At 44.9% G+C, this 20,997-nt stretch overlaps 1 protein-coding gene across 3 annotated transcripts in view; it reads right to left on the bottom strand.

The window, feature by feature from the left end:
* Positions 1-20,997, bottom strand: part of FAM184B (family with sequence similarity 184 member B) — a 184,637-nt gene that overhangs the window by 22,171 nt on the left and 141,469 nt on the right. For all 3 annotated transcript variants that reach the window (XM_045474438.1, XM_045474440.1, XM_045474439.1), the window contains 3 exons: positions 17,679-17,782; positions 6,742-6,871; positions 5,777-5,989 (listed from right to left, as the gene is read on the bottom strand). In XM_045474438.1, the coding sequence (XP_045330394.1) occupies positions 5,777-5,989; positions 6,742-6,871; positions 17,679-17,782 (447 nt within the window). The remainder of the gene's footprint in view (positions 1-5,776; positions 5,990-6,741; positions 6,872-17,678; positions 17,783-20,997) is intronic.

Genomic DNA, 20,997 nt, shown 5'->3' with positions numbered 1-20,997 from the left:
AAGCTCTCTGAGCCCCCTCCTTTTGGGTTTCTAAGAGGGTTCATCACATAGACATGATTAATTAAATCATTGGCCATTTGATTGATTGGATCTCCAGCCTCTCCCCAGAGGTCAGGGGTGGGACTGAAAGTTCCAACCCTCCAATCCTAAGGTTGGTTCCCCTGGCCACCAGCTCCCCAACCCTCAGGTGGGGTCCAGAAGCCACCTCCTTAACATAACAAAAGACACCTTAGCTGCTCTCATCACTTAGGAAGTTCCAAGAGTTTTAGGAGCTCTGTGTCAGAAATGAGACTAAGACTAAATAATATTTCTTTTTATAAATCACAACATCATTCTTTCCGTGCCCCATCCTGGGCAAAGTCTCCTTTCCCTGTGCTCCCCAAATACCTTGGGCAACTGCCTCATAGCTCCAACTCACTGAATTACAGCAGCCTGTTTGAGTGGTTGCCTTTCCCCCTAGAGGTGAGCTCCATAAAGACAGGAGTGTGTTATCATCTTGGAATCTCTGGAGCTCAGCACCGTGGTAGTTTGCGGTCACTGCTCAATAAGTAACTGCAGAATCATGAGTGAGCAGTGACAGGGGATCTTCAAAAACTTGAGCTCTGCTATAGACAGGATGTTTATACCTCCCATCCCCCCAATTCATATGTTGAAACCTGATCCCCAAAATGATGGTATTAGGGGTGGAGCTTCTGGGGGTGATTAGGTCAACGATGGTGAAGCCCTCATAAATCAGTGCACCTGTAAAGGACGTCCTAAAAAGCTCCCTGCCCCTACTCCCATGTGAGGTGACAGCAAGACAGGTGTCTGTGAACTAGAAAGTGAGCTCTCAATAGACACTAAACCAGTAGGTGCTTGGTCTTGCACTTCCAGCCTCCAGAACTGTGGGAAATAAATTTCTGTGGTTTACAAGCCACTCAGTCCATGGTATTCTGTTACAGTAGCCTGAATGGACAAAGACAAGCTCTTAGCCACATATGGTTCTAAGTACTTGACATGTATTATCTCTTTTGATGCTCTCAATGGTCCTATTAGCTATTATTTGATAAATGAGCAAACTGAGGCACAAAGAAGCTGAGTGACTGCCTGAGCCCACACTTCATAAGTGGTAGACCCAGGATTTGAACGCATGCATCCCACCCTTCATCACTATCCTGTCCCAGGAATGACTATGTATCTGCTATTTCATTCTTTTTTTTTTTAATGTTTATTTATTTTTGAGACAGAGAAAGAGGGAGAGAACATGCAAGTGGAGGAGGGGCAGAGAGAGTGGGGGGGTGCAGAGGATCCAAAGCAAGGTCTGTGCTGACAGCCCGATGCGGGGCTTGAACTCACAAACTGCAAGATCATGAGCTGAAGTCTGAAAATCAACTGAGCCACCCAGGTGCCCCTCTATCTGCCATTTCTAATTAGAATTGGAACTTGCTTTCTTTGGTGTCATTTGGAACCATCAGATTTGAGCCAGCAACAAGGACCCCGTGAGCCTGCAGGGTCTCCAGGGACTGGAGCTAAGAAGTGCAGGATATCCCCCTCTCCCGAGGCCAGACCTCACATGTTCCTTCTTCCAATCAACCAAAGCCCCTGGAACTTCTCCTCCCCACCAGTGGGCCATGCCTCCCTGCTTCCTCTGCCTGAAATCAGGGGTCAAGGTCTGCAGCCTGAATGGGTAAAGTTCAGGAAAACACAAAGGCCAGAATTACCCACCACCTAACAGCCTAGGATCTCATCAACCTGAGCTCTTGTGAAAGAAGAAAGAGAACTCACATTTTTTGAACACCTACCAAGTGCCAAGTAGTCCACATGCATTGTTTCATTTTTCTTTTTTTGTTAAAGCTTATTTTTATCAGGGCAATGAATCAGGGCAATTATCAGGGCAATGAATACACATAGTATAAAGGGCTAAATAGTATTAAAAGTAAGGAAAACCAGCACCTTGGAACCCTCCTTTTCCTCTCTTCCCTCTGTTCTCTGGAGGCCGCCAATGACAAATCTCATTGCTTCTTCTGGGATTTACCACCATCACCAGGCTAGAATCTCCATTCTGCTTCATCTTAGTTGTTTTAGACATTAGGAATTATCTTCCCATTAGGGTAGATGAGGATTTCAGGACTCATACACTCTCCCCCTTCCATTCCTCATATTTCATTAAATTACTTTTTCAGTATAGTGACATAAATTCAATACCTTTATTATTATGAGTAAATACAGTTCATTCCCAAGTGAAATAAACTATTATGATTAAAGCCTACCTGCACAACTTTTTCTTTTTCCTTGTATTAAAACAACTTGCTTAGCTTTCTTCGCTAAGCTTAAAAAACGTTGCTTAGCTTTCTTGGAATATTTGGCTAAAACTTCCTATAACATCTAAAAGCTTTGTAAAACATTTGTGTGTGTGTGTGTGTGTGTGTGTGTGTGTGTGTGTGTCTGTGTGTGTGTCTGTGTGTGTGTGTGTGTGTGTGTGTGTCTGTGTCTGTGTGTGTGTCTGTGTGTGTGTGTGTGTGTGTGTGTGTGTGTTGGGGGGCTCCTGGTGGCTCAATTGGCTGAGCATCCGACTCTTGATTTCAGCTCAGGTCATGGTCTTGCGGTTCATGAGATGGAACCCTGTGTTGGGCTCTGTGCTGACAGCATGAAGCCTTCTTGGGACTCTCTCTCTCTCTCTCTCTCTGCCCTTCCCTGCCTCACATTCTCTCAAAATAAATAATAAACATGAAAAAAAATCCAAAAACCCACATGTGTGTGTGTGCAAACACTGCCAATACAACTTTCCACGTGGCCAAGTTGATCAGAGAATCCATCAGTTCTATTTTCCCCCAGAGCCCTTCTCCCAGGACCTCAGTCCTCTTGCTCCAGCCCACACTGAGTTGTGGCTCAGCCAGCAGCATAGCTGAGCTCCTCCCTTTTCCTTCTCCTACACTGGATTCCTCTATCCTAGATCTCTCTTATTCCCTCATCCTTGGTTTGCTCCCTTGTTTTTGTGGGCCACTCTTCAAGAAACTTCCTAAGAAAAAGCGCATGGAAGGTATACCAGTCTGGGTCCAACAGGAGACAGAAACCACACAGTCTTTTAAGTTGGGGAAGCTCAATATAAAGAACTATTGTGCTATGACAGGGGAGTAACTCTAGAGATGCAAAGAGAACTCCAGGTGTCCTGAGGCTGAGAGAGAGCACCCAAGACAAGGATAACTTGGAAGGGGGGAGTCCTTCCCCAGTTTGGGTCCAGACCTTGTGGGAGAAGGCATGCTGGCAGCTCACTGGTGGAGAAGATCACTGGGCTGCCCAGGCCAGAGTTGGTCAAGCAGGAACAACCCTCCATGGCACAGATGAGCCACAGTTGGTGATGCTCAGAGGACATGGGGGCACCATGAAGGCATGAGAGCCAGAGCAGACAATATTTTTCTCAGGAGGCTTGCACAGAACGATCTCTGGGCTGTAGGCAACAGTGGACATTGGCAGGATCCCAGGGAGAGTCAGGGTGTGTACGCGTGAGGGCTGGAGTGTGTTGTGTCCACAAGGGGAGGCCACAGGAAGGTAGTCACTGGCCATGGTTGTGGGGTCACTGCAAGGTTACAGGGGCAGAGTAACACCTGATGTTCTCACACGGCCACATCACTGTTCAACTGTACAAATGAAGCCAGAAACAGCAAAAACACAGCTGCCAGAACCAGGAACAGAAGCCTCTTTCCTCCTCCAAGGTGTTTCCAGCGCCCTCTACTGACAAAGCTTAATATTGAGCCCTCTGCAAAGGAGAAATGCTTCAAGAATCTGGTCATTATTTCAGGACAAGCACTGAAGAATGAATTCGGAGCTGAGAGGCAATAAATTGATAACAGAAGGTAAATTTCCTAATACTTCATATCCCAGTAAATATTTGTAATCAATTCTCACACTTATGAATAGTTTTAATTAAATTTCTCAAAATCGCCCGTTGGCTTCTAGCTTCTTGTGTTGGCTGTGGAGATATCTGATGACGTTCTGATTCAAGTACTTTGTGCCTGGTATCGCTTTTCCGCATTAGAAGCTTTGGAATTGCTTCTGTTTCCCTGGTGTCCTGAAATTTCAAGAAGAACCTCGGTAGGGGTCCTTCTCATATAGGTCTAAGGATTTCATTGTTTCTTTGAAAATACTCTCCCCTCCATTATCTCTTTCTGGAACTCCCATTTGTTAGCTATCAGGGTCCTAGCTGACATCTAGTCTCTCCATTTCTTGTTCCTTCTCCTCCATCATCCATTTCATGTTCTTTCTATCTTTGCTTTCCAGAAAGTTTCTTCATTTTTTACATAAATCGTTTCTTGATTTTTAGAAATTCTGACATTATATATATAATATAAAGAGCTCTTCCTTACTCTAATTGCCCCTCCTTTACAAATAGCATGTTGTTCTTGTTTCACGGATGCAAATATCATCTTTTAATTCTGAGGAGATCAATCCTCAGAAGCTTTTTTTCCTCTTTTTCTTCTGACTGCATTAACCATTTCTTCTGCATCTTTTCTTTCTCCCTCCATACTCTTGGATTCCAACTTCCATGTTAGTGGCTTCCATAAAAAAGTTTAGCTGTCGTTTCATATTTTAGATGAAGCACTGAAAGTTACTGGGTGGTGGGCTCCCTCTGGAGGTTGACCAGATGGCCAACCAGCAATTTTACTAGAGGCCCACAAATGTGAGAATCTACAGGTCTTTTCTCCAGGACGGTTTAATTTCTCCAGAGAAGGTTCTTCAGTCTCCTACTTAGGGGGTCTAAGTTCTAGTTACTTGCCTTCTGGAGCTGAGCAGGAGAACGCACTTCTGGGACAGGACAGAGGTGGCAGCAGTCTGTCTAATGGCTCAGTATACAGATTCTCACCTACACCTGTTCTCAGACCCAAGCCTCACCCCAGCCTCTGTGACTGGTATTTCCTAATTCAGAATCTCTCTGGCTTAGTTTATCCAGGCGTTTCCTTTGGCTCAGGTCATGAACTCATGGTTGGTGGGTTCGAGGCCCGTGTTGGGCTCTGCACTGTCAGTGCAGAGCCTCCTTGGGATTCTTTCTGTCCACCCCTCCACGACCCATGCTTTCTCTCTGTCTCTCAAAATAAATAAATAAACTTAAAAAAAAAACACTTGAGACTTTAATTCAGTGAGACACTTTACTAAGCAACTATTGTGAAGTAGGTGAAGAATCAGTGATGAACAAATACAGATGGCTCCTGCCTCAAGGAGCTTCATTTAGTAGATCTGATCATATAAAAAAGTCATTCGTTAGTGCATGCAGACTGCCATGACCAAGGAAGACAGTGTGTTGTGACATAGTAGGAGACTCAGCTCCTGAGAGAGCAGGAGGTAGGAGATCGATGAAAAGTGCTCCTGCTGGATTACACATTGTCGTGGGCCTCACCACCTCATCCCAACTTTCCAAGCTGTCCTCTCTGTTTTTACCTCTGGGCCAAGCCTGCCTCTCCCAGCATGCATCACACACGACATTGCCCAAGTCATAAAGAAAGTAGTTCTCATGTTATCAAGATCACACGCGAATAAGGAGAAGCAGCACAAGAAGCACAACAGAACCCATGTGTGAATCCTTCCTTGGCCGCTTACTAGTCGTGTGACCCTAAGTAAGTTAATAAACCTCTCTGAACCTTTTTCCTCATCTGAAAAAAGGGAGCATGAGAACACTGACCTTGTAGGATTCACGTGGGGATTGGAGATAATGTACAAAAAGAAAGGCACCCATGTAGTGCCTAGCAGGTGCTTGCATAGTGAGCGCTCAGTAAATAGTGGATCTCATAACTATCACCCTTACCTTGAGCTCTTGATTTTTGGCCTTCTCAAGCATGCGCAAGGCTCGCTGGTGGGAGGCCTCGAGCTGAGCTTTCATGGCCTGGTTCTGCTGAACGGTCTCCTGGAGCTCGTGCTGCAGCTTCTCCCTTTCGTGGTCGGAGAGTTGCTTGAGCTCCTGCAGGTCCGCCCGGTAGCTGCTGGCGCACTGCTCCAGAGCCTGCTGCATCTGGGAGACCTGCCCGCCAGGGCATCCTGCCCTCAGGCTAGCTCCCCTCCCTCCCCCTTCCTGGGATACTTTTAAAAAAGTAAGTGTTCTGAGCGTCTCAACCCAGCTGAGCCTCCTTTATCTGTGGGAACTCTGAGGAGGGCACCTGTAACCTTGAAACACCTGGGGATGGCCAGGCTCCGGGGGGCTTCCTGGCTAGAATCACAGATGCCAGGTGAGAGGGGCAGGGGGGTTGGGATGTAAACTATCCAAGAGAAACCAAAGAGGGGACCACTGAAGTCTTCTCTGACAATCCCATTTAGTATTACACCCCCGCCCCCGCCCATCACCAGATAGCCTCTCAATCCTTCTTATCGTGTTCTGCTTTTCCTTTTTCCTGAAACTCTATCATCCTCTTAATACACCATGAGCTTTACTTGATTTGTATGTCTAGTATTTACAGTCTGTACCCACTTCCTCTACTGTAATATAAACGCTGTAATGCAGGACTTTTGTTTAACTTGTTCACTGATGTATCCCAAGCATCTAGAAGGGTTCCTGGCTCATGGCAGGTACTCATGAGCCACAGGATGTGTTGAATGAATGAATAAATGAATGAATGAATGAAGCCAAGAATCCCACCTTGCCCTGACCCGGAGTGCCCTCCCCATGAATCAGTCCTTGCATGTATTTCCAAGGCTGTCTGTAGGGATGAGAAGGAGGCAGGGTCTCCCTCAGAGTGAGGGCACACCCCCCCCCCCCGCCACCCATGGCTGTCCTACCTGGGCTTGCAATCTGGCCTTCTGGCTTTGCCACTCCTCCTGCAGACGCTGGATGTCGGGTGCCTTCTCCTCCAGCAAAGAGCTCAGTGGAGGTTGCAGGCCATCTCCTTCCTTGAGGGGCACTTTGATCCTTTGAAGAGAGAGAGGCCCAAATCACACAAAGTCCTGGGTGGAGAATGACAGGACCACCTCGGGCTGGGAGAGGGGACCTGCCATGGCAGTGAGTGGGGTGAGAAACATTTTCCTTAGCTTTAAAAAGTAACCTGACACACAATTCTAAGTGTTATCACAATTCTCAGTTATGAGTTACTTATGGGGCCCTTGGGAGCTCCAAAAAAGAGGTCTCTATGGCCTAATTTCACAACTCTTCCTGAAGATGAAAAAAAAAAAGAAATAATAATGCTTTACTTGAATACAGCACTTTACACTTTTCAAAGCATGCTCATACCATTTATTGACGGTCCCAGGAATACATAGGAGGATTGCAAAGAGGCCTTTACATATACAGCACGAACAAGAAGATGCTGGGTTACAGCTGCAGGAGTTTCTGTGTTCCAGGACAGATGCTCAAGGAGGTCTTTGGAGCAGACCTTCCTTTACTTAATGCTGAACTTTTAAACCAGCAGAGAAATTCAAATATAACTGACTGCGAACTGGGATTTTAAGTATTTATCCTGTGTAGCAGTGTGAAAGAATGCCATGCCGTGGGCATCTCTGTAGAGATTGCTAGGATATAGGTGGGGTTTTCTCCTTCCAGCAAGGACATTAGGCCAGAGGACCAGAGGTTAAGAGGGGAGGGCCCTTATCTGGGAAGAAAGGCATTGAGAAGGGGGAACTCTGGCTTGGCAGAGGCAGGGAGGCCCAGCAACATGGGCACAAGCTGGGGGGCAAAGGAATAGATAGTCAGCAGGGACCCCTGAAAGGGAAGACAGGAAGCCAAGAGCAGCACAGCAATGTGGTTCAGAGCATGAACTGGAACCAGATTCCCCAGAGTCAAATTCAGTCCTACTGTGGACCAGTTATGTGATGTTGGGGGAGGCCTTTACACTATCTGGACCTAAATTTCCTCATCTGTAATATGGGGTTAGTAATGGTAACATTCACATGGAATGTTGTAAGGATTAATAGAGTAAATATCTTTTAAAAACTTACAACCATGTCAGGCACATAGTAAGAATTATATAAAGAATTAACCAAACACTTAGCAAAGAGAGGTTTCTTTCTCTGCATTCTGGTTCTTTTAGGTAATCCTTTAAGCTTTTGAGGATAACTACCTTGAAGGAGAAACAAACAGAAGTCTCCTGGGTCTGAGCTCTGGGTATGAAACAAACCAAGGATTAGGAGACCGTCAGAAGGGGATCAGCAGAGAAGAGGCCTCCAGCAAGAGTGAGAAGCCATGTGACCACGTTGGATATGTGGACCAGGTTAGCTCACCCTGACGACTCCTGAGGAGGACACTGGACTTCCTCCCAGGGCTCAGCTATTATTTTTGAAATGATATATTAAAATTTTTTTTACATTTATTTATTTTTGAGAGACAGAGCACAAGTGGGGGAGGGGCAGAGAGAGAGGGAGACACAGAATCTGAAACAAGCTCCAGGCTCCAAGCTGTCAGCACAGAGCCCAACGTGGGGCTCGAACCCACAAACTGCAAGATCATGACCTGAGCCGAAGTTGGATGCTCAACCGAGTGAGCCACTCAGGTGCCCTGAAATGATTTATCGAGATAAAATTTACATACAGTGAAACTCACAGATCTTAAGCCTACAATTCAATGAGTTTTGACAAATATATACAACTATAAAACCAACATTCCAATCCAAATCCAGGACACTTTCATTACTCCAAAGCTCCCCTTGCACCCTCTTCTTGCCAATGTCCACTCACAGGTAGCCAGTGTTTTGACTTCCATTACTACAGAATACTTTTTCCTAATCTTCAGCATCATACACATGGAATCATATGGTATGCGTTCTTCTGTCTGGTTCTTTTCCTCAACATGGTGTCTCCAGGATTCACCCACGTTGTTGAGCATATCAGTGGGGCACACTTTCGTGGATGAGTAGTGTTTCATTATGTGAATATGCCGCAATTTGTTCACCCATCTTCCTACTGATAGACATGTTGAGTTGTTTACATTTCCGGGCTATTGTGAATAAGGCTGCTAGAAATATTCCTGTACAAGTATTTTCATGGATCTGTGTTTCCATTTCGTTTGCTTCAAGACCTAGGATGGGAATTGCTGGTAGATGTATGACTAACTTTTTACAAAACCATCGAATGGTTTTCTGGGGTGGCTGCACCATGTTACGCTCCCACCAGCAACGTACGAGAGCTTCAGTTGCTCTACATCATTGCCGATGTTTTGGGTCTTCGGTCCTTTTCATTTTAGTCTTTCTGGTGGGTGTGAAATGGTATCTCACTGTAACTTTAAGTTGCATTTCCCTGATGACTTTGATGTGAAACACATAGTCATGTGCTTATGGAACTGTTTTTTGGACGTGTCTGTTTCTTGTAATTAAAAAAAATTTGTTTTAAATGTTTGTTTATTTTTGAGACAATGCAAGAGACAGAGTGCAAGTGGCCAAGGGGCAGAGGGAGACACAGAATCTGAAGCAGGCTCCAGGCTCTGAGCTGTCAGCACAGAACCTGACGCGGGGCTTGAACTCATGAACCATGAGATCATGACCTGAGCCAAAGTTGGATGCTTAACCGACTGAGCCACTCAGGTGCCCCTGTTTCTTGTAATTTTTTAATGGAAGTGTCTGTTCAAGCATTTTATCCACTTACAAATATATTTATCTTTGCTATTATTGATTTATGGGAAGTCATTATATACTCTGGATACAGACTGGATAACTTCTCTGAGCTTGTATATTTATTTTCTTAACAGTACTTTTCTAGTGAGCAGAAATTTTAATTTTGATGAAGACCAATTTATCAATTGTTTCTTGGATGATTAGTGTTTTCATGTCCTAAAAAATAACTGCCTATTTCAAATTCAATGATAATTAAAAAAGGACACATCTTTATTTGGGGGGATACGGCTAATGAAGGGAAGTTCTTCAACCTGAAAAAGATAATCCATGATAAACTACAGCAAACATACTTAATGGTGAAATGTTGAACACTTTCCTCCTAAGATTGGAAACAAGGCAAAAATTCTGCTCACACTACTTGACATTGTCCTGGCCAGTCCTATAAAGTAAGAAAAAGAGCTACAGGTGAGAAAAAGAAGAGTAAAAATGTCTTTATTTACAGACAGAATGATAGTGATTGAAATACTCCATGTTGTTAAGATGTTAGTCTACTCTAAAGTGAACTACAGAGTTATTTTTTTATTTTTTAATTTTTTCTTCTTTTAATGTTTATTCATTTTTTGAGAGAGAGAGAGAGAGAGCGAGAGAGCAAGCACACAAATGGGGGAAGGACAGAGAGAAGAGGGAGACACAGAATCCGAAGCAGATTCCAGGCTCTCAGCTGACACAGAGCCTGATGAGGAGCTTGAACCTACAAACTGCAAGATCATGACCTGAGCCGGAGTTGGGCGCTTAACCCACTGAGCTACCCAGGTGCCCCTGTACTATAGATTTAGTTCAGTCCAGAGTACAATCCTAACAGCCTTATTTGTAGAAATAAATAGGCTATTTTGACTACTGATGTGGAATGGTGAAGGACCTAGAAAAAGAAAAAAGAATCTTAAAGAGCAAAGTTGGAGGAGGCAGGCTACACTGATTCCAAGACATTATGGAGCTAAAATAATACAGACTGTATGGTATCAATGTACAGATAGACAAATAGATCAATGAAAAATAATGCAGTGTCGGAAACAGATGCATGCAAAGATGTTAGATTCATTTTTGCTAAAAGTGCTGAGGCAATTTGGGGCACCTGGGTGGCTCAGTAGATCGGGCATCCAGCTCTTGATTTCGCTCAGTCATGATCTCATAGTCCGTGGGATCAAGCCCTGAGTCGGGCTCTGTGCTGCCCATGCAGCGCCTGCTTGGGATTCTCTCTCTCCCTCTCTCTCTGCCCATCCCCCATGCATGCACGCACACACACTCCCTCTCTCTCTAAATAAATACATCAACTTTAAAAAAAAAAGTGCTGAGGCAATTCAGTGGGGATAGGAAAAATTTTTCAACAAATGGTGTTGGAACTGGACAAACATATGAAAATAATAAGCTTTGACCCTTCCTTCCCAAAAATTAACTCTAAATATACAATATAAAACTATAAAGCATAATCAGAACATCTGTGCAATTTGGGGTAGGCAGTATTTTTTAGGACATGAATCTCCAATTACGACTGTGGGTTTTTCCCTTTAGTTCTCCCACTATTTGCTTCATTATTTTTGACGCTCTGTTATAAGGTCAAACACATTTAGGATTGTTATGTCTTCCTGATGAATTGACCCCTTTAGCATTAGGACATACCTCCTTTCAGCCCTGACAACATTCCTTGTTCTGAAGCCTACTTTGATACGAATGTAGCCACGTTAGCTTCCTTCTGCTGTTTGCATGGTATAGCTCATTTGTTTCCCTTCAGACCTCTCTGTGCCTCTATCAGTTTGCAAGGGCTGCGATAACAAAATACCACAGGAATGGCGGCTTAAAAACAGAAATTTATTTTCTCACAATCCTGGAGGCCAGAAGTCCAAGATCAAGGTGCCGTATTTGGTTTTCCCGAGGCTTCCCTTCTCGCTGGGTTCTTATGTGGTGGCTCCTCCGTCTCTGTTGTGTGTGTGCTGGTCTCCTGTTCTCATAAGGACGCCAGTCATGTCGGAGTAGGACGGCCCTTACAACCCCATTGTAACTTAATTACCTCTTGAAAGGCCCTGGCTCTAAATATGTCACATTCTGAAGTCTGCGGGGTTAGGGCCTCAACATAGAAGTTTTGCAGGGGATACAATTTTGCTCGTGAGTGTCTTCATGTGTATTTAAATGTCTGTCTTGTAGACAGTGCATAGCAACATCTTGCCTTGTTTTCCTGACAATCTCTTTCTTTTAGATGCTATGTTTGGTTCATGTACATTGTAATTATTCAAATGGTTGGGCTTAAATCTATGTCTTGCCATTTGCTTTCTATTTGCCCAATCTTTTTTTTTTTTTTTTTTAACTGTTTTTCTTCTCTTCTTCCTTTCTGTCTTCCTACCTGGCAAATATTTTTCAGTATTCCATTTTAGTTCTTTTATTGAATTGTTTTAGTTCTTCTTTGTATTAATGTTTAATGCTGCTCTATGGATTACAATTTGTATCCTTATCACAATCTATTAGAATTAATAAGGTACCTCTTGGGGCACCTGGGTGGCTCTGTCGGTTAAGCGGCTGACTTCGGCTCAGGTCATGATCTTGCAGTCCGAGAGTTCGAGCCCTGCATCGGGCTCTGTGCTGACAGCTCAGAGCCTGGGGCCTGCTTCGGATTCTGTGTCTCCCTCTCTCTCTGCCCCTCCCCTGCTCATGCTCTGTCTCTCTCTGTCTCAAAAAAGTAAATGAAAACATTAAAAAAAAAAAAAAAGGTACCTCTTGATGTAACACATAAGTCCCTTACAACAATATAATTCCATTAATCTTAGCAGCCCAAGAGTCCATCCATAGATGAATGGATAAAGAAAATATGGGATGGATGGATATATATGTATATAAAGATAATGTGTGTATGTATATTATGGTACATTATATACATATATAATGGAATATCACTCAGCCATAAAAAGGAATGAGATCTTGCCATGCGTGACAATGTGGAAAGACCTAGAGTGTATTATGCTAAGTGAAATAAGTCAGACAAAGAACAACAAATACCAAATTATTTCATTTATATGTGGAATCTAAAAAACAAAGCAAATGAACAAATTTCTTAAAAAGCAGAAAACAGACCCATAAATACAGAGAACAAGCTGACAGTTTCCAGAGGGGAGGAGGTGGGGAGATTGGGCAAACAGGTGAAGGGCAGAGGGAGACTCAGGCTTCCAGTTGTGGAATGAAGAAGTCATGGGGTTGAAAGGCACAGCCCAGGGGACACAGTCAATGGTATTGTAACAGTGTTGTATGGTGACAGATGGTAGCTACACTTGTGGAAAGCATAGCATAATGCATAGAGTTTTGGGATAACTGTGTTGTGCTAATGTAACATGCCTGTCAACTATACTGCTATTAAAAAAGAAGTGAGATTGGGGCGCCTGGGTGGCGCAGTCGGTTAAGCGTCCGACTTCAGCCAGGTCACGATCTCGCGGTCCGTGAGTTCGAGCCCCACGTCGGGCTCTGGGCTGATGGCTCAGAGCCTGGAGCCTGTTTCCGATTCTGTGTCTCCCTCTCTCTCTGCCCCTCCCCCGTTCATGCTCTGTCTCTCTCTGTCCCAAAAATAAATAAACGTTGAAAAAAAAAAAAAAAAAAAAGAAGTGAGAGCAAACAAAAAAATGAAAAAAAAAAAAAAGCCTATCCTTGTCCTTTGTGCTAATGTAGTCATATATTGTCAGTAACATACATTATGAATCCCACAGTAAAATGGTAATATCATGATCATTATGCTCCTTCTTAAGCAGTTAGATGTGTTTTAAAGAAATGGAAAGAAAGTAAAACAATAGACTTTTACCTAAATGTTTACCATTTCTGTTGTTCTTCATTGTCTCCCCCCCTAGATCCAAGTTTAAATCCAGTCACTTCCTTTTGGCTTAAATAAATTCCATTAGCATTTATCATACTGAAAGTTGATTGGTGAAAAATTCTCTTAGCTTTTGTGTGCCCAAATATGTTTTTGTTTCACATTCATTTTTGAAGGATATTCTCATTGGATTTAGAATTTGGAGTTGACAGGTTGTTTTTGTTTTTATTTTTCCTTTTAGTACTTTAATGATCGTGTTCAAGTGCTTTTTTTGGAACGCAGAAAGAGAATAAGGCTGGAAGGCCAAAGAGAAGTTTGTTGTCATTAGTACTCATGAGCATTTAAGTGTCCCCTATATTTGTAATGTCTTTTCAAAGGCTGGCTACTTTTAAGATTTTGGGGGGTATATTTGTTTTGGCAGCTTTTCTGTGATGTATCTAGGGATTTCTAGGATGTATTGTGACACTGTCTTTGGATTCAGCCTGCTGGCCGTTTGCTGAGCTCCCTGAATATGTAAGTTGACATTCCTCATCACTCTGAGAGAATATTCAGCCACTGTTTTTTAAAATATTTTTTCCTGATCCATTTTCTTTCTCTTCTTCCTCCTGGGCCCCAACTACATGCATGTTAGACCATCTGATTTTGTCCCACAGGTCTCTTCCTTAAAATGTTGGGTTTTTTTTCTTTCTTCTTCTTCATTCTCTGGATAAGGTAGTTTCTATTCATCTGTCTTTAAGTGATTAACTTTTCTTCCATGGTCTCCAATTTGCTATTATACACACCTGTGTGATTTTCATTTTGAACACTATCCTTTACAGCTTCAGAACTTCCTTTTGTTTCAAGGTTTTCATTCCTCGGCTGAGTTCCCTATTTGTTCCCTGATTATAACTCTGTTCTTCACGGCCTTCATACCCCCAAAGTATGACCTCCACGACGTCTCCACCGAAGGCCCGTAGTGCTTGAGACGGCACCACCTCCCAGCTCAGCACCGCCTCTGGTATTCGCATTTTCTCAGTGCCACGGCAGCAGGCACACATCTGGGCCCCGTGGGGGTCTCATCTTGTAGATGTTCTCTGAAGCCCTTGGCCGAGGACCTGTGGAAAGTCCTCTTAACAGATCTCTGCCGTTCCTGCCCCCCACAGGGCCATCTCCTCTGATACCCTGCCTTATAAATTCCAGCCGCCTTAGCTGCCCTGAGCCCTGCTGTCTGCCTTCTCAGCTCAGCTTGACTTCACCTCCCCCCGCTGCAGCTGGCATCTCCCCACAGGCAGAAGACCAGGGGCAAGAGGGGGCGGTCGTGGGCTTGGACCTACAGTTCCCTTCTCAAGAAGACAAACCTTCCCTGCATGTTGTCCCATTACTCAAGCATGCATTCATGTTTTCTCCAGTTAAAAAAAATTTTTTTTCTAACGTTTATTTATTTTTGAGAGCGAGAGACAGAGCCTGAGCAGGGGAAGGGCAGAGAGAGAGGGAGACACAGAATCCAAAGCAGACTCCAGGCTCTGAGCTGTCAGCACAGAGCCCGACGCAGGGCTTGAACCCTTGAGCCGTGAGATCATGACCTGAGCTGAAGTCAGATGCTCAACCGACTGAGCCAGCCAGGGGCCCCTGTTTTCTCCAGTTTTATAGCTGTTTCCAGAAACAGTAACTAGTACCAGACTGGAAGCCCATGGCTGAAAGTGGAAGTTTCAGTTCTTATTAGTGACTATTAGTGGATCAAGTGACCCTGGAGAGGTGGAAGGCCTGTGGCTCTTGGTTTTACACACACTCAATTTAGCTGCCCTAAATTGAGATGTGGCTAAGACCGTGATTCTGAAGTCAGAGACACCCATCCAATCCTACTGTCTACCTTGGGAGACAATAACCTCCCTGTTAAGTTACCTCCCTTTCCTCTATTTTCCTCATCTTTCAAGTGAGGTACTTCAAAAATAGTATTTACATAATAATTAGATGGGTTAATCCTTTTTTAAGTATTTATTTTTGAGAGAGAGAGAGAGAGAGAATGTGAGGGGGGAGGGGCAGAGAGAGAAGGGGACAGAGGGTCCACAGCGGGCTCCAAGGCTCTGTGTTGACAGACGAGAACCCAACGTGGGGCTCAAACCCACAAACTGTGAGATCATGACCTAAACCGAAGTTGGAGGTGTGACCGACTGAGCAACCCAGGCGCCCCTAAATGGGTTAATCCTTTCGATGTGCCAACATGTTACACACACGTCATATGCCAACATTCAGTAAATATTTATTATTATTTTCATCACCATCATTATTCCCTGGAACACCACTCATGGAATGTCCCTTTCTGACCTCATTCTACTGCCTCAACTCCCTCACCTCCTAAGGAGCCACTTTCATCCAGCCATCACCAAGCGAACTGGCTCTCCTGACGTCCCTGTCCCTGCCCATTAAAGCTGATCCTAATCTGCTCTTCTGACGATGACCTTAAGCCAATGGAAAAGCCACTTCCCTCTTAGAGCCACCATTCCAAAAAGCCCGGTTTCCTGACAAGCATTCCCCATGAGGGCAACTACTGAATATGCAACCTCGCCCCTTCCTGCAGCTCCTGATCTTAGAGCTCAGGCAACCATTCTGTTCCTATCCTATCACTGTTTAGCTCTTCTGTTCCCACCAACACCCCTGTGGGAATGACCTTCAGAGCCCCCACCTCCGTTTTGCTTCTATAATTGAGGACAGCCCTTACCACTATAGCCACCATGGGAGAAAAAGACAAGGCTGCCCCAGCATCCTCTCCCTGGGGAAAGCTTTTCCTCTTTCCCCATGATTCTTTTCAGTCCACAGGGTTCAGGTGCAGTTCACTCTGCCCTCATCCCCAGATGGGCCCAGGGGAGGGCAGGTGACAAAGGCCAGGCCTGACAGCTTGGCTCAGGCATCAACATGTGACCCAAGCTGGGCAACTTAGAGACTTCTTTGAAGTTTCTGTCAGTATTTTTAAGAAAAAGGCTTTATCTTTCCCTCTGGAATTATGAGTTCTAAACAGGACAAGGTCTGTGGCTGCCAATGGTAACACAGAAGTACCAGGACTTAACCTGGAGACCTGGCTCTAGTCTGCCATCCTTAACTACTGTTCTTCTGTGCCTCATAGATCCTGAGGCAGAATCTGGAGGATTCTGTGAAATACTGGTAGCTGGGAGTTCACTGGGCTCTACACCACCTGACACTGCCATCGGTCTGATTTAGGGGTGTAGACTCTGCTTTCCCAAGGCTATGATCTGAATGTTTATGCCTCCCCCATTTATATGTTGAAACCCATTGCCCAATGTGATGGTGTCAGGAGATGGGGGTTTTGGAAGGTGATTAGGTCATGAGGGTGGAGCTGGTCGTGGTGAGATTAATGCCCTTAAAACAAAAGACATGAGAGAGACCTCTCCTCTCCCACCCTCTCTCTCCTCTAACCCCCCTTCCTCAACCTTGCTCACCATGTGAGGACACAGAAAGAAAATGGCCACCTGCAAGCCAGAGCAGAGTTCTCCAGGACCAGCACCTTGACCTTGGACTTCCCAGCCTCCAGAACTATGAGAGACAAATTTCTGTTGTTTAGGCCACCCGATCTGTGGAGTTTTGTTATAGCAGCCAGAGCTGACTATAAGGCATGTGGACAGCATATTCTCTGTCCAGTGATAGTTTGGGTCATGTGACTTGTTTTGGCCAGTGGAATACGAATAGAAATGAGAGAATGCAGTTCTGAGTGTAGGCTTTAAAAGCCACTGCATATTTTCATCAGCTGTTTTGAGATTCTTCCCTTTACCATGACAACAACATGCCCTAGATAGGGGCTAATATTTCAGTCTCAGTCCCAGAATGACAAAGCATGTGGATGAGACTTGAACTCTACCCAAGGTTTGGGGCAGGCAATAACATGGGAGCCTCAGCCAGGAGCCAAGATTATACATAGCTGACCTATGAGTTAAATATCACTGATATTTTGGGGATGTTTTTTACAGCAGCTAAAGCTGACTGATATAGGTGATAGAGATGGGGGTTTCCCATCTGTGACAGAGTCCCCCCATCTCCCCTAGTTTAAAAAAACTTGGAAGAATAAGGAATAGAGGTTTGAGGCTAGTCCAGGTCTGAGTTTTAGACAGGCTTACTAACCTCTTTGAGTCTCAGATTCTTAATATATAGAATGGACTCTCCAGGTTGGTATAACAATTAAATAAGATAAATTGTGTAAAACCCAAAGCTGCACTGAGGACATGATGTAAAGGGCAGTGATAAATACTTGAGGAATGAATGGATGGATGGATGAATGAATGAGTCCTTCCAAATCTGAGTTCTCATTCATTGGAGCACTTGCAAGCCTGTATGGCCTCCTGTACCTTTCTTCTTCATCACTGCTGGTTCCTTCTTCAGCTGCTAACTTATCCTGGTACTCTTCTCCTTTGGGTGGGGTCTGAGGTTTATTCAGCTTCGAGCATGGATCCTAAGGCAAAAACAGTTGCAAGATGAGACCAAGTACACTTCCCTGATTCAGCCTGTGGCTTATCAAACCAGAGAGTGGAGGAGAAAGGGCCCCCAGAGATCCACGATCGGTGCACAGCTTGGTTTGATTCAGTGCCCAGCACAGTGCCTTGTTTAGCAGCAGCCCTTGTCCCCTTGTCCTGTCTTTCAGCTGACCAAGCATTTCACATAGCTGATGAAACTTAAGCTCAGAGACAATCAGTAACCTGTCCAGGGTCCCACCATCAGTGAGTGGCAGAAATGGGACATACAATCAGGCAGTCTGACCCTGGGGCTGCTGTGGGGATCAGAGAACACTGCCAGCAAAGCTTACCGATCAGTGTGAACAACTGCTATTATTATGATACCTGTTTTAAGGTGGCAGCCTGTGACATCTCATTACATAGGATCGGAGAACATGGGACTCTCTGAATGACCGTACGTGTTGAGACACAAGGTGTGGTAGGAGAAGAATGTGGAAACCAGGAATGATCACTGAGGCCTCAGAATTTTCTGTAAATCTAATTTGTTCGTGTTAGCATTCTCCCCTTTCCAAAGAGATAAAAGGTGAAAAAGACTTTTTTATTTTGATTTTTCTATTTGTCATAGTAACCACTGTCTATGGAACACACTATTATAAGACAAGCTAGGAACAGATTTCTTTATGGGCAAATCTCATTAAATAATGATAAATTGTAACCTGGGGTTCCGCTAACTACTTGTATGGCCTTGAGCCAGCCTCCTTCTCCCTTTTCTGGACAAAAGCTTCATCAGCTGTGAAATAAACGGGTTGCTTACATCTGTGGTTTTCAGGTTGTGCTCCAGAGACCCTGGGACATGTCCCTGGGACCCTCAGGGTTTGCAAGGGGCAGAACAGAGGCTGGAGGATGGGGCCTGGGGCTCCCATTCCCTCTCAACCTGACATGAAATTGCTTTGGTTGTATTTCCAGGTACTGCAATGTCTATCAAAGGTCGCTAATTGTCAGGGCGCCTGGGTGGCTCAGTCGGTTAAGTGTTCGACTTTGGCTCAAGTCATGATCTCAAGGCCCGTGGGTTCAAGCCCCGCGTCGGGCTCTGTGCTGACAGCTTGGAGCCTGGAGCCTGCTTCGGATTCTGTGTCTCCCTCTCTCTCCGCCCCTCCCCCACTCACGCTCTGTCTCTCTTTCTCTCTCAAAAATACACATTAAAAAAGTGTTTAAAAGTCACCAATGTCAAGGCCAATGATGACCTCTGTGCTGCCAAACTCAATGGCCACTCCTTGGGCCATTTCCAGTCCCTGCAGAACTGGAAATATCTGGTCACTCCCTTCTGCATGCGGCCCTCTGTCCTCCTCCCTTGCCAGCTGCTCCTTCTTAGTCTCTTCTGCTCAAGCCACCTGCTCTTCTGCTCCACACCTTAGTCCTTGGACTTCTCTCTCTCACTCCCCAGAATCTCATCTAGTTCCAAGAATACTGATGACAAAGAAATTTAATCTATTTCCAAGCTTTCCCCTGAAGTCTGGACTTGGATATCCAATTGTCCTCCAGATATCTCTTGGATGCTTATCTCCAAGAGATATACCAGATATCACTATGATGCTTAACAAGCTTCTCAAACTGCAACATGTCCCGATCTAAACTCTTGGTCTCATCCTCCCTAAACAACAAGCATGCACTGGCCTCAGGGCATTTGCACAGACTGTTCCACCACCCGCAATGCTCTTTCCTAAGATATTGGCATGCCTTGCTCCTTCACTTCACTCACCACAACAGAGAGACTTTCCCTGGTTTAAATTCTGGGCTCTGGTACCAGATACCTATGTTTAAATCCCAGTTCTCTGTATTACTAATGATAGTAATCCTACCTAGTATCTAATACTAAATAGAAAAACTATTTAAGTTGTCATGAGGATTAAATAAACCAATAAATGTAAAGTCCTTGAAATAGAATGAATACTCACATTAAGATTTCCCAAGATTATTGTTCTCTGATCACTTTCTCTAAAATACCACCCCTCTCACTTTCTGTCTCCCACCTTGCTCTATAACTTCCTCAAAGTGCAAATCATGGTCTCATGTTAATTACTTGTCTACTTCTTTCTTCAGTTTCCCTTTCTGGAAGGTAAGCTCCAGGGCGGCAGGGACTCTGCTCTGTTCACGCTCCTTTCCTTGGTTCCTGGAACAGTGCGTGGCACATGGAGAACATTCAGTACACACTATATGAATAAACCGAAACAAATCATGGGCCACTAGAGGATAGCAGGAGGGCCATTTTCTTCCACACCTGCCCCACACTCCCACTACATCCCATGGCCCAGAGTTCGGGTGTTTTCCAGCGCTACTCAGGGGCCCTTTGTGCCTTTATGATTCTTAAGTTCCAAGTTCTGTTTGAATCATTTGTGTTTCCTCTAAACATAGCAGATACCATGCGATCCTGGACCCTTCATTTCCAGAGAATCAGGGTGGAAGTGGCCCTCAGGGAACCCCTGCCCATCTCTACCTGGGTGGGCGTGTTCAGGGGTGCCCGGAGGTGGTGGCCCATTGGAGAGTAAGAGTTCCCTCTGCCTCCCACACCCAAACTTTCAAAACCCTGTCTGGGTCCTTAGCTAAGCCAAAACTACCTTTTCCAGGTTTTCCTTCCCTGCATAATTCTGGGCCATGTGACTTTGCTTAAGACCTGGAATATGGGTGTGAAGGAGCAGCCTGCTTCTTTTCATGCTTGGATGCTTGATGTAGGTGCACGTTGTCGCCGATCTGCTGGCTCGGCTGGTTGGCCTGGGCTGCTTGGGGCTCTCGGCTCCTCTACCTCTCACCAGACCCTCCATAGGCTTCTCACACCCTGGGCCCAGGGCATGTTTAGCCCTATGATGAAGGATGCCGGATTCTCCTACAGGTCACCAAAATCATCAGAGATGGAGGCTCATCGGCCTCAGAAACTGATACCATTTCAGCTCAGCCTCCTGGGCTGTATTCGTCCTTGGTCTTCCCCATTCCACATCTGTCCTTCTGTCCTTCTGACTGCCCGCCCTGCTGTAGGCCCTCTTTAAGCCCAACACCGGGCGCAGATGCAACAGTCGAATATGGAATGTCTCCCACAGTCATACCATGTTGTTTCCTAAAATGAATCCCGTATTTTCTATCACTTCTAGTACTCTGTTTCTTTAATCTCTAGATCATGCTTATCCTTCCAAAGCCCCACTCAACAGCCACTTCCTCCATG

The sequence above is a fragment of the Leopardus geoffroyi genome, chromosome B1 (genome assembly GCF_018350155.1).
Source record: "Leopardus geoffroyi isolate Oge1 chromosome B1, O.geoffroyi_Oge1_pat1.0, whole genome shotgun sequence".
In the NCBI taxonomy this organism is placed as follows: domain Eukaryota; kingdom Metazoa; phylum Chordata; class Mammalia; order Carnivora; family Felidae; genus Leopardus; species Leopardus geoffroyi.
The sequence above is the reverse complement of the archived record's forward strand: the minus strand, read 5'-3'. Positions and strand labels throughout refer to the sequence as shown.